This window comes from Lagenorhynchus albirostris, chromosome 21 (genome assembly GCF_949774975.1).
Source record: "Lagenorhynchus albirostris chromosome 21, mLagAlb1.1, whole genome shotgun sequence".
Classification (NCBI taxonomy): domain Eukaryota; kingdom Metazoa; phylum Chordata; class Mammalia; order Artiodactyla; family Delphinidae; genus Lagenorhynchus; species Lagenorhynchus albirostris.
Window position 1 is genome coordinate 4695734 of NC_083115.1, and position 14179 is coordinate 4709912.

At 37.1% G+C, this 14179-nt stretch overlaps 1 protein-coding gene across 1 annotated transcript in view; it reads right to left on the minus strand.

The window, feature by feature from the left end:
* The window catches only part of ADAM18 (ADAM metallopeptidase domain 18), a 130694-nt gene that overhangs the window by 77292 nt on the left and 39223 nt on the right, over nt 1-14179 (minus strand). Inside the window, exon 11 of the mRNA XM_060136316.1 lies at nt 2065-2201. Coding sequence (XP_059992299.1) covers nt 2065-2201 — 137 coding nt within the window. The remainder of the gene's footprint in view (nt 1-2064; nt 2202-14179) is intronic.

Here is a 14179-nt window from a genome sequence, read left to right on the forward strand (position 1 = left end):
AGAAGTAATTTAGTTATTATCTACTTTGTGCCTTCACAGATATTTGGGATAACATAGATTCAGTCATCACAGGACAAAATGAAATAATAAGAATACTGAGCTAAAAGGTCATTATTGGAAACATTTACCAAGCACTCTTCTAGGCAACTGGTGTGTAGTGAAACGTAGACCAAGTGCCTGCTAGGGGCAAAAAGTATAAACATCAGGAAATAGGTATATGAAATAAGTCAGATAGTTATTGGAATGATGAAGAAAAATAAAACAACACAATTTACAGGGAATAAAAGACACTGTTTTAGAAGAGAAGACATTTATTTAAAAAAAAAAAAAACTATAGCTAAGATTGGTAACGAGGCAAGGGTACCCACTCTCACCAGGTCGATTCACATTGGGCTGAATTTATTTCAAGTGCAATTAAGCAAGAAAAAGGAATTACACAAAAATAGATGGAGAGGAAAACATAAAGCTGTTCTTATTCATGGACAACAAGATATTGTTTACAGAAAATCTTAAGTAATCAACAAATAAAATCTCCTGGAATTTCTGTTGAGTTTAGGAAGTTTGCAGCACACAAAGTCAACATACAAAAATTATATTTCTATGTACTAGCAATGAGCACTCTGAAAATGAAATTAAGAAAACAGTTCTTTTCAAAATAGCAAAAAAGAATAAAATGTTTAAGAATAAATATAACAAAACAAGTACAAGACATGTAAACTGTAAAATACCATACATTGCTGGGGAAAATTAAAGACCTAAATAAATGAAGACATATACCAGATTCAAGAATTAAAAGACTCAGTATTGTTAAGATGGTAACTCTCCCAAAATTGACTATTTATAATACCCAAGATATGGAAGCAACCCAAATGCCCATCCACAGATGAATGGATGAAAAAGATATGGTATAGAATATTACTCAGCCATAAAAATGAATGAAATTCTTCCATTTGCAGCAACAAGGATGGATCTAGAGACTATCATACTAAATGAAGTAAGTCAAACAGAGAAAGACAAATACTGTATGGTATTTGTCATACTAAGTGAAGTAAGTCAAATAGAGAAAGACAAATACCATATGGTATCGCTTATATGTGGTAACTAAAAAATAGTACAAAAGAACACATATGCAAAACAGAAGTACACTCACAGATATAGAAAACAAGCAAGGGGTTACCAAAGGGGAGAGGGAGGAGGGGAGGAGCAAGTTAGGAGTAGGGCATTAAGAGATATAAACTAGTATGTATAAAACAGATAAGCAACAAGGATACAGTAAATATATAGCACAGGGAATTATAGCCATTATCTTGTAATAACTTATAATGGAATATAATCTGTAAATATACTGAATCACTATGGTGTATACCTGGAACTACCATAATGTTGTAAATAAACTATACTTCAATATTTAAAACTCTCAACAGTTTTCATAAAAATTGGAAATTTGATAATAAAATATATATGAAACTACAAAGGACCTAGAATAAACAAAACAATTTGGGAAAAGATGAAAAAACTTGGGGATTTGTACTACCTGATTTCAAAATTGTTTTTAAAGTATTATCAGTGATACTAAAATTTTAAAAAAGCCTTTTTCTTCAGTAGTCTCTCTCTCAGTGGGGCATAGTTTTACTTATTTGTGACTTGATGTCTTTCTAAATTAAAAAAAGATACATTTTTAACTTGAATTGTACTGTTCATCCTTATATTGTATAATGCCAGTATCAAGGCACTTAACTTTAAATAGAATCACTAAAATCACACAATTCATATGGCTTGTCGCGAGAGGGCACCTTCAATCTAGCCAGCAGAGATAAATACAAGCCAGACTCTGGAAGGTAGGAAGGAGGAAGAGAATGTCCCCAGGCATGGAGAGGCCTGAGGGAGTGCTGGGTCTTATTTTGGCGTGTGTTCCATCTGCACTTGAAAAGAATGCGCATCCTAGTGTAGGATATAGTGTTCTATAATTGTCAATTAATTCAGTTTGGTTATAGAGATATAAAGTCCCTAACCAAAAAACAATTTTTAAGTATACTGTGTGTTTAATAAAGAAAATGATCTTACACAGCTTTTGGTGACATTGCGCAAACATCTCCTGAACAATGGCAGATCTCAGTATTATCATAACTCATTCCCATGTTAAGGCCAAGCAACTGCACAATACTGAGAGCATATGACTCCAAGGATAAACCCTCTGAATACTAAATATAAGGAAAAGAAAAGAAAAATAGCTAAGAATCTTATTCAGTTATAAAACGTTACTTACTATAATCAAAAATTCATACATAAAACTCATTTTTTAAACATCTTTATTGGAGTATAATTGCTTTACAATGGTGTGTTAGTTTCTAATTTATAACAAAGTGAATCAGTTATACATATATATATGTTCCCATATCTCTTTCCTCTTGCATCTCCCTCCCTCCCACCCTCCCTATCCCACCCCTCTAGGTGGTCACAAAGCACGGAGCTGATCTCCCTGTGCTATGTGGCTGCTTCCCACAGGATTAAAGACACAGACCTACTAGAGAATGGACTTGTGGATATGGGGAGGGGGAAGGGTAAGCTGTGACAAAGTGAGAGAGTGGCATGGACATATATACACTACCAAACATAAAACTCATTTTTAAAATTCATTAATGCAGCCAAGATACTTAACGTAGACACAACTGTACTAGTTATGTAAGTATTATTAAACACGGATGGATGAGTAACACTACAGTTTAATTTCAAGATACTATTACATAATGACAATACCAGCTATCTTAGCAAATCTAATAGAGTTTAAACACCACACTATATCGCTTCTTTGAATTAAACAAGATGCTTTTAATCTTTTATTTTAATAATCAATCCTACATTCTCTTTGTAGTATACAGTCTCTAAAATGGGTCCCTGCCTCCTGGTATTTATGATCCCGTGTATCCCCACTCCATTGAGTGTAGGCTGGACTTACTGACTTGCTTCTAATTAACTGAATATAGCAGAAGTGATGGGTCATCATTTCCAAGATAAGTTATTAAAAGACTGACTTCTTGGATTCTATGTCTCTCTCTCTCTCATTCGCTCTGGGGGAAGGTAGCTACTTTGTCATGAAGTAGGCCTGTGGAGAGGTCCTCGTGAGTGAGCTTGGAAACTTTTTCTGAGGTCTTCCAATAGTCACATGACTGAGCTTGGAAGCAAATCCCCTCTGTGTTCAACCTTGAGATAATTACAGCCCTAGCTGACATCTTGTTTTCACCAACTAAGCTGCTCCTAGATTCCTGACCCACAGAACTGTGTTGTTTTCATGTGCTAAGGTTTGGTACAATCAGTTACATAGCAATAGATAACTAATACACCCTCAATAGGTATTGCTGTTTTCCTTTGAAACATTTCTATTATCTGCACAGAAGTTTATAGCAGTTTTATTCATAACTGGCACAACTTGCAAGCATCCATGATGTCCTTCAGCAGGTGAACAGATAAACTGTGGCATGTTTCAGACAATAGAATATTATTCAGCACTAAAAAGAAATGAGCTACAAGGTCATGAAAAGACACCGAGGAAATTTAAATGCATGTTACTAAGCGAGAGAAGCCAACCTGCAGAGACTATATACTATATGACTCCAACTATATGACATCCTGGAAAAAAAGTTATGGAGACAAAAGATCCACGGCTGCAGGTGGGGAGGGGAGAAATTAATTGGCAGAGAGCACAGAGGATTTTTAAGGCAGTGAAAATACTGTGTATGATACCATAATGATGGGCACATATCATTATTTGACCAAATCCGTAGAAAGTACAACACCAACATTGAACCCTAAGGCAAATTATGAACTTTGGGTGATTTTTAATGGGTCAATGTACGTTTATCAATTGCAATAAGTATAACCCTCTGGTGAGTGATGGTGATAACGAAGAAGGTTATGCAAGTGTAGGGGCAAGGGATACATTGATAATCTATGCACCTTCTTCTCAATGGTGCTGTGAACCTAAAACTGCTCTAAAAATAGTAGTTTTTAAAAGGTTGTTGGTACTTGATGGACCAAGAGCAAGATGGCATTGTGAGGGAGTGGCAAGTAAAGCACAGTTCAGGGGAGAAGATTAACTGACCCATGAAGATGTTTCTAAGTTTCCATTCCGCATATTGCCCTGGGTTGCTTGTTGTTCAACCACAGCCACTGAGAGGTAGAAAACAACAATCAGCTGACGCATCAGACACTTCAGTCCACCTTCAGAGCGTAGAGAGCAATTTTGTTTACTGGAAGACTGCTTGAACTCAAGCAATCCCTCCTTCCTGCACCCCAGCTTTTGATCAAAAGCAGTTCTTAGGACCAAACAGAAGCCCTTGCCAGGACACACTTTATTCCCTTCATAGTTACAGACAATATTAATAGTAACCAAGGAACACATTTCGTTTCTCAGAAGACACAATGCCACTCTATTGGAAAAGGCATTCAATATAACTTTCATTGTCCCCAACAGGTCTCAGATAGCTGGTTCAATTGAGAGACATAACGGTTTCCTTAAATAATTCCTTTTCAAATCCAACAAATGGACCCTTAAAAGGGTGTCTATATTGGCCAAGCTATTAATGTCTCTTAATTCAAGGACCCTTGTCTGACACACACTTCACACAAACTTTAAAACATTTTTCCCTTTTCCTTCCCTATATTTAAAGGGGCTTATGTCTGGCCTCCATGTATATGAAGACTCACTTTATAGGAGCCCCTTTAACTATGTCTCCCCTACTGCTGTAAATATTTTATCTTGCCCCACCCCATAAGGGTTGGAGACCAGATCCAGGTACATACCATCCTGAGGTCTATTAACCATAGATTTCCTCCTGGTCCAGGCAGCTGCTAATTTGACATGAGACCCATTTGAGCCTAAACTTCCACCACCACAAAAACAAATGAAAAACAAAAACAAAACCTCTCAAGTGCAGCTGTACAACATTCTGTTGACTGTTCATCTCATTACCATTGATCTGAGTGTTTTTATTGGTTTGCAATCTGGAGGCCCAAATCCTCCAAGTAAGCCATTATTTCAGCCAGACGTGGCAAATGCTGAGGCCCACATGCCACTGAGTTTGGATAATACAAACCTTACAACCAAAAGACTTCACCAGCTTGCCTGTCAACAACCAAACCAACAACTGAGGCAAAAGGCCCATACTGGCTGGCCAAATTAGGGTGCCTGCCTCCAGCATAATTATGGAGCCCTAAACACGGGTATAAATATTTTAAATGGCAAACAACCTGACCTCCTATTAACCACATACACCAAAATCAGGTCATAAAATCTAAAACCTATTTATAACAGAACTCTTCTCATCACCTAATAAGGCAAAACCCTAGACTGTTGGACACTTTCAGATCCAGCCACAGCTAACTTGGGCTGTGCCACTCAGGCTCTGCACAGATGTCAATATCACTTCTGCTCGCTGTGCACCCACAAGCCCCTCGAGTTAACAGATATTTATAAATTGAAGTCACAGGCCCAACATTGCCTTCAAATTACACAAGTACTTCAGCACCATTTTAATACCACAGAGCCACAAAAATAAAACCTGCGTTCATTCAAGTGGGGATCAGCTTAAAAAGGATATCCTAGCACCACACCCCAAACAACATTGCCCTGGCCCAGGAACTCGCTGCTAGAGATGTTATTACCTCAGATGACATCACTCCAGCTTAAGACCTGCCTGTTGGAGATGACTCTGCATCCTGCACGGAGACAACTTCCCCTCAGACACTAAAACTTCCACCCCAGGCAGGCTCATGGACTGCCTCTCCCAAGGCACAAATTGCACACAAGAAATGTACTGGTTTTCTTACTTCGATATTAGGGACTCTATTGTGTTTCCTGAGCAGCTGTCTGTGTAGCCCATGACAAGGGTATACTTTTTTGTCCTCTATCAAACCATATATCCCTACACTCCATGTCTCTCTGTGCCATTCTAAACACTGGTGGAGATTATTGCTTTCCCTAGGAGTCACCTGCCTTGTATCATGAACCCCTGGACCCTAGAGAGAGGAGCACTCACTCCCCAGTCCCTTCTCCTACTACTCCCACCCTGCATCTCTGACCATGACTACAACCACCTCTTCCCTTTGGGTACATACAAATACCATCAATCTTTATATATACTTTACCAAACTAATCAGCTAATACTCTCCAACAACATAAACTGCCTGACTTGCCACTTTTACCCCAAAATACACCAGGATATTATTGTCAAGAAACACACATATAGAATTTTTAACACAATTTACAACTGCACAAAGATGCTCTTAGAGACTCCAGAAATTTCAGATCTATTTCCTTGGCTAATGTTATACAAATGGGAAATTTAGTTATGAGCTGCTCTACAAGAATTCCTTATACGTCTACTTCTGTTTCTCCTTTTTACTCTCATAATAAAATGTTCTCTATGCTGTTTAGCTAAACTTATGCTCTACTCTCTAAAAGTGTCTTATTATGCCAAAGGTTTGATCATATTTCAAACCACAACAAGACTAACTTTATTAACATCACCATTTTCTGTATTCCGAAGCTTTCATATCTAGGGCCTTACCAACCTAGAGGACTGCCCTTCTTAGGGTTATCCAATTACTTCAGATAGTAGACAACTCACCTTTCATATGCAAACCAATCAATCCAGAGCCCATATACCCTACCACCTGACAGTCTGATAAAGTCTGCTTTATCAGACTCACATACACCAGGCCACTATCCACCTGCCAAAATCACATCAGGGCTAGGTACCAGACAACTAAGGACAGCCTCTATGCATCATGGACTGCTGAAACTAGCCAACCCTAGACCTGCTTACCCTGTCTCTCCTGTTTCTTCCCAAAAAAACCACAATAGAGGCTCTTGCCCACATTTGCCCCCTATCTCCTATGCTTCCTGACCAAACCTGGTGCTTCCTTATGTGGCCTCCGCATGGCATGGCATATTTCTTATTTCTAGGGAACTGTATGATAAATTTCTTCCTGAATGACAGTCATTTTCATGTCTGCATGTATTTCCATACCTGATGAAAACATATCCCAGGTAACCTTAAAAAAATCTTTCAATCTAGATTAGTTTCTCCTACTTTAGTTAAGTTAGTTTACTCTAGTCAATTCAAACTAGATTACAACAAAATTAGTTGTAAATGTATACTGTAAACTCTAGGGTAACTGCTTAAAGATTTTTAATGTAATTGATGTTCTAGAAAGGAGAGAAAATGGAATAATATAAAACCACAAAAGGCAATTAAAACCACAGAAGGCAGAAAAAACAAAAAGGAGTGTGGAAGATTTCAAGAAGAAACAAGAAACAAGGATAATGAATAGAAAACAGACAAAATTCAACATCCATTTATGATTTTTAAAAACTCTCAGGTGTGGAGGAAACATACATCAACATAATAAAGGCCATATACGACAAGCCCACAGCTAACATCACACTCAATGGTAAAAAGCAGAAAAGCTATTCCTCCAAGGTCAGGAATAAGACAAGAACCTGAGCTATCACCACTTTTATACAACTCCTAGCCAGAGCAATTAGGCAAGAAAAAATAAATAAAAGAGATCCAAACTAGGAAAAAAGAAGAAAACTGTCACCATTGGCAGATAACGATATTATACAGAGAAAAATCCTAAAACTACACACACACACAAAAACCTGTTATAACTAATATATGAATTCAGTAGAGTTTCTAGACCCACAATCAATACAAAGAAGTCTGTTGTGTTTCTGTACATTAATAATGCACTATCAGTAAGAGAAATTAAGGAAGCATTCCCATGTACAATTGTATTAAAAAGAACAAAATACCGAGGAATAAATTTAACCAAGGATATGAAAAAATTGTACACTGAAAACTAGAAGATGGTGATGAAAGAAATTGCGGAAGACACAAATAAATGGAAAGATATTCCACACTCATAGACTGGAAGAATTAATATTGTTAAAATGTCCATTTTACCCATAGCCATCTACAGATTCAGTGCACTCCCTTTCAAAATTCCAATGGCAATTTTCACAAAAATAATACAAACATCCTAAAATTTGAATGGAAGCACAAAGGACCCCAAATAGCTGAAGCAATCTTGAGAAATAAGAGTAAAGCTGGAGGTATCATGCTCCTTGATTTCAAATTATACTACAAAGCTGTAGTAATCAAAACAGTATTAAATTCTATATTTATGGTGATAGACGTTAACTAGAATTTTTGTGGTGATCATTTTGCAATATATACAAATACCAAATCACTCTGTTTTACACCTGAAACTAATATAATGTATGTCAATTATACCTGAATTAAAAAATTTTTTTTAAACAATATGGTACTGGCACAAAGGCAGACACATAGATCAATGGAACAAAATATAGAACCCAGAAATAAACCCACACTTACACGGTCAACTGATCCATGCCAAAGGAGGCAGTAATATAAAATGGGAAAAAGACAGTCTCTTCAATAAATGGTGGTGGGAAAAACTGGACAGCCACATGCAAAAGAATGAAACTGGACCACTATCTCACACCATACACAATAATTAACTCAAAATGTATTAGAGACTTGAATGCAAGACCTGAAACCATAAAACTCCTAGAAGAAAACATAGGCAATAAGCCCCTTGATATTAATTTTGGTGATGAATTTTTAGATCTGACTCCAAAGCAAAGTCAACAGAAGCAAAAATAAACAAGTGGGACTACAGCACACTAAAATTCTTCTGCACAGCAAAGGAAACCATCAACAAAATGAAAAGGCAGGCTACTAAGTGGGAGAAGATATTTACAAATCATATCTCTGAAAAGGGGTTAATATGCAAAATACAATACTCATACAACTCAATAGCAAAAAAAAAAAAATCAGATTAAAAAATGGGCAGATTATCTGAATAAACATTTTTCCAAAGCAAACATATAGATGGCCAACAGCTACATGGAAAGATGCTCAACATCTGGGTATATTCCCAAAGGAAATGAAATCAATATCTTGAAAAGATATCTGCACTCCCATGTTCACTCCAGCATTATTCAAAACAGCCAATATATGGAAACAACCTAAATGTTCAATCATGCATAAAGAGAAAAAAGACAAAAAAAAAAGAAAAAAAAGAAGGAAATCCTGTCCTTTGAGACGGCATGGATGAACCTGGAAGACATCATCATTCTTAGTGAAATAAGCCAGATACAGAAAGATAAATATGTATGATCTCACTTACATGTTGAAACTAAAAAAGGCAAATTCATAGAACCAGAGAGTTAGAGTGGTCATTGGCAGTGACCAGAGGATGGGTCAAAGGGTATAAACTTTCATCTTTATAAGATGAATAAGTTTGGGGATATAATATACAGCAATGTGCTTATAATTAATAATACTTATTGTATACTTGAAATCTGGTAAGTGAGTAAATCTTAAGTTTCTCACCAAAAAACAAACGAAAAAATGGTATCTATGTGAGTTGATGTGTGTGTTAACTTGATTGTGGTAATCATTTCAAAACGTATACAAAGATTAAATCTTCACATTTTACATCTTGATAAAAATCATGTCATACAACCTAAATGTATATACTTTTTATTTTTCAGTAAAGCTTGAAAATAAGATATACATAAAATAAATGGAAGACAAAGTAGATTAAAAATGAAAAATTTCACAAAAGCATTGGAATTTATAAACAAAATAAATTAAAAACTGTAGAACTGGAATAAAAGGAATATCTGAAATAGAATAGAGCATTACTGAACAGAATTAAAGATCATAGAAAATACTCAAACTGAAGAACAAAACAAACTGAACAAAAAAAGAATTAAAAAAAAAAAGAACAACAGTGACATATGGTACATCTTTTAAAGGACTAATGTATGTTAATTAGAGCCTAACAAGAAAAGGTAAAGATAATGGGACAAAAATAATATCTGAAGTACAATTATAATGGTTGAGAATTTTCCAACACTAATAAAAGACATCAGGCAATATTTTCAAGAAACCCTACTAACACTAAAGGAGAAATACAAAGAAAAATGAGCCTAGGTCCATGATGTCTCTGCAAGAACTGTCTTATTTCCAGCTCATCCTTGTTCTAGGATGTAGTTCTTCTAATTCTCAGTGAAAAGTGTCACAATGATGCTTAACATTGACTGGCCTTGATCTCCCACTTTTTGCTCCTCTCGACCTTGAGTCTGTCAAAAATAACCTTGGTTTAGCGCCCTCAATCATCTGGTTGAAACAAACAAAAATTCCCTGATGGAAGGTAAGAGCAACTAGACTCTAAATTATTTACATGAATAATTTTTAAATGGCCAAAATGCAATTACAAATAACCATATCCAAAAAGAAAAAAAATACAGCATGAATGAGAATTAACAGGAGTGCCAGACAGCAGAAAACCAAAAGGGGCTCCACGTATTTAAACTATCAGATACATTATTTAATTTAACTATGCAGTATAAAAAGGCAAAATACAGTATAGCCTATGCCATGGTCTGTTGTAAAAGTAAAACATAAGTATATGCCTATATTTCCATAAGAAACATTGGAGAAATTTCATAAGAATCTGATGAAATGGGATGATGGATGATTATATGAGAGAATAAAACTTTTCAGATTATACTGCAAACCAGAAGACAGTAAAGTGGCATTTGTACTAAAAGAAAAATTTTGGTAGTCTAGGGTTCTATAGTCCAGTGAAAATAATCTGAAAAATAAAGTAAAATAAAGACATTGTCAAATAAATGAAAGCTAAGAGAATTCAATGTCTGTAGATCTAATACTACAAAAAAAATCATTAAGTAAATTCCTCAGAATGAAGGGACATGATTCCAGATGGAAATCTGGATCTGCACAAAGATTGCAAAATGCTACAAATGGCAAATGAGTAAAAGAAATATACAATACTATTATTTCTTTCCCTAATTCCTTCAAAAAGCATTTGACAATATAAAGGGGGAAAAATCATAATTGTATTACAGGGATTATGTATATGTAGTAGTAAATATATGGAAATTCAACAAAAAAAGGAAAGGTGTAAAATGGAATTATAGTACTGTAGAACCCTTACATTTAGTGATATAAGAGCACATCCAATAGACAGTCATATGGTAAAGACATCTATTTTACTAGGACTAAAAGGGAGAAGGTAGGAAAGGAAGATCAAAGGAGAAAAACAGAAGCAACAAATGGGACACAAATAACAAGATGGTAGCCCTATACCCAAACTTAATAATTATATTAAATGTGAATGGGCTAAATATTCCAATTGAAAGCAAAGGTTGTCAGGATGGATTTGACAAAACAAATGTAACAATAAAAACAGATGCACTGATTATAGAAGAGGCACTCTAAGTATAAAGTGGTAAATGGTAGTGGTAGTTAGAAGTAAAAAGGTGGAAAATATTTATATACCATGCAAGCATCATAAAGTTGATGATGTTGTACTGATGTTACATTTCACAATGAAAAAAAAGAGTCAATGTATCAAGAATATGTAGCCATCCTAAATATTTATACACTTAAAATTAAAGCTTCCAAGTATGAATCAGAAATTGATAGAACTAATTGCAAAAACAGGTAAATCCACATTAATTAGAGCCTTTAACACTAATATCTCACTAGTTGAGAGAACAAGCTGACAAAAGTCAGAAACACTGTCAACCAACTAGACATAGTAAATATTTCTAGAATACTATACCTAACAACTGCAGGATGAATACACATTTTTCTCAAGCACAGTTGAAAAAATAGGCCAACATACACTATATGCTAGGGCATAAAGCAAGTCTGAATAAATGAAAAAGGATTAAAGTAGTACAAAGTATATTCTCTGACAAGTGAATTAAAGTATGAAAAGTCAGCAAAAAGATAATGCACAAATATTTAGAAATTTAGCAACACACATGTAAATCTCATAAGCCAAATGAGAAATGAAAGGGAAATAAGAAAGTACTTTGAACAATTAGAAAGCATCAAAATATCCAGAATACAGCTAATTTTACACAAAAAAGAATTCATAGCTTTAAATCTCTATAGTTTCTAAAGATTTAAAATAAATCTATAATCTAAATTTCTGTTTTTAAAAGCCAGGAAAAAAAACATTATAAATCCAAACAAATTAGAAGAAAGAAATTAATAAAGAGAAAGAGTCAATTAAGTAGAAAACAAACATCAGAAAGAATCAACAAAGTCATAATTTGGTCCTTTGAAAAAATTAAAGAGTTGATAAACCTCCAGGAAACCAATCTAAAAGTAGGATGAGGAAGAGGAGAAATATCACTACAGATCCAACCACAGAATAAGAGAATACTACGAGCAATGTATACCGATCAAGTTGATTACACAGATGAAATACACACATCCCTTGAAAAACATAACTCACGAGCACTTACACAGGAATATATAAACAAATTGAATATACCCATAACCGTGCAATAAATTGATTTCTAAATTTAAAAATTTCCCACAAAGAAAGCTCCTTTCCTACACTGTTTCACTGGTGAGTTCAGGAGCAACACAAGGATGTCCTTTCTCATCATTTCTATTAAACACTGCCCTGGAAGTCCAAGCAAGGTAAATAAAGAATGCGAAAGAAGCAGTAAAACTGTTCACAGACATGAGGGCGTTTAATGAAAACCTAAAGGAATATGTCCCCCAGAAAGATAGTGATGTCATCAAAATGGAGACATCCCTGACTTCAGTCCCCCTCACAAGAAGACCAACTAACAACTATCCTTAAATAAAGACACCACTGTGAAAATCCCAGAACCTGGGGGTGAGGCTGAAGCATGTCCCTGGAGCACAGACTAAGAAAGACCACATTAGAAGGGTAAGAGGATCATTAGAGAGAAAAGAGGAATGGCTCCACTCTGACTACATTGCCTTCCCCAGGCACTGCACCAAGAGGGCCCCCCAGACCTACAAATCCTCCAATGAGGAAACAAGAGCCCAAGCTGGAAATCCAGCTCCCACAGCATTGTGGAACACTTCCTAGGAGATTCAATGAGGTCGAACCTCACAGGATCACTGGGGGAATCTGTGGGGCTTGACCACTGGTAATTAGCTAGAGATGGGAGAAGAGGAGGGACAGGTGTATAGCAACCAGTGCACAGATCTTGGCAGATCACAGTTCTGCTTGCAGCAGTGCCTGAGCAGAGATCCCAGCCAGTGGCTCTGCCCGTCTTTAGAGCTGAGCCAGTGGCCCTGTCTAGCCAGGGAGCTTGGTTGGCAGTTCTGCCTAATTTGAGTGCCCAGGCAATAAGCCAAACCATACCAGCCCTGGACCCCATCCTATAGCCATGCTTGAGCAGAGAGCCAAGTCAGCCGTCCTGCCAACAGTTAAGTATAGCCTATGGCCCTGTATAATAAGAGAGCCTGAACAATGACCAAAGATATCCTTGAAGCCCAGCCCATGGTATCAGCTAGCAGCAAAGCAGAGCCTAATGGCCAGCTCCAGCCTATCGTCTTGCCTGACTGCTGAACAAAGCCTGCAGATTCAACCAGGCAGGGAGCCTAGCTAGTGACTCTGCCCAATTGTGGAACATAGCCTACAGGCCCACCCAATGCAGAAGCCTAGACAATGACCCTGCTCTGATGCGCAGTGCAGTCTCTAGAGGCTGCACTCTGGAAGCCCCTCCTGACAAGAGTGCCTGCCCAGGGACCTTGTCCAACAGCACAGCACAGCCAGAGACCTACCTGATCATGAGGTCTAACCTGGGGCCCTGCAAACTTAGGGGTATAGCTTGGGCCTCACCTAATTTCAGAGCACAGCCTAAGGCCTTGTCAACCACAAAGCCCTGCCTAGAGCTCTACAAAGTACTGCCAGTGGCACGATCCAATCACTGAGCAGACACTTACAACTCATCAGACCAGGAATGATTGTGGAGCCCAGCCATGGCCCTATCCAATGGCAGAGTCCAAACAGTGGCACCACCTTAAAAGGAAACACAGCCTATGACCTCGTCTGACCAGATGTGATTGCAGAGCACAGTTAGTGAAGGCCCACCTGACCATGCAGCAGAGCCAGCAGCCCAACCTAATCAGAGAGCACACCCAGTAGACCTGCTTGAATGCAGAGCCCAGCCAGCAGGCTCACTCAGCCACAGTGTCTAGCCAGTGACAAGTCTGCTGACCACAGAGCACAAGTAGTGCCCTCACCCAAATAGAGAGCCCCGCATAGTAGCAAGCCCCGC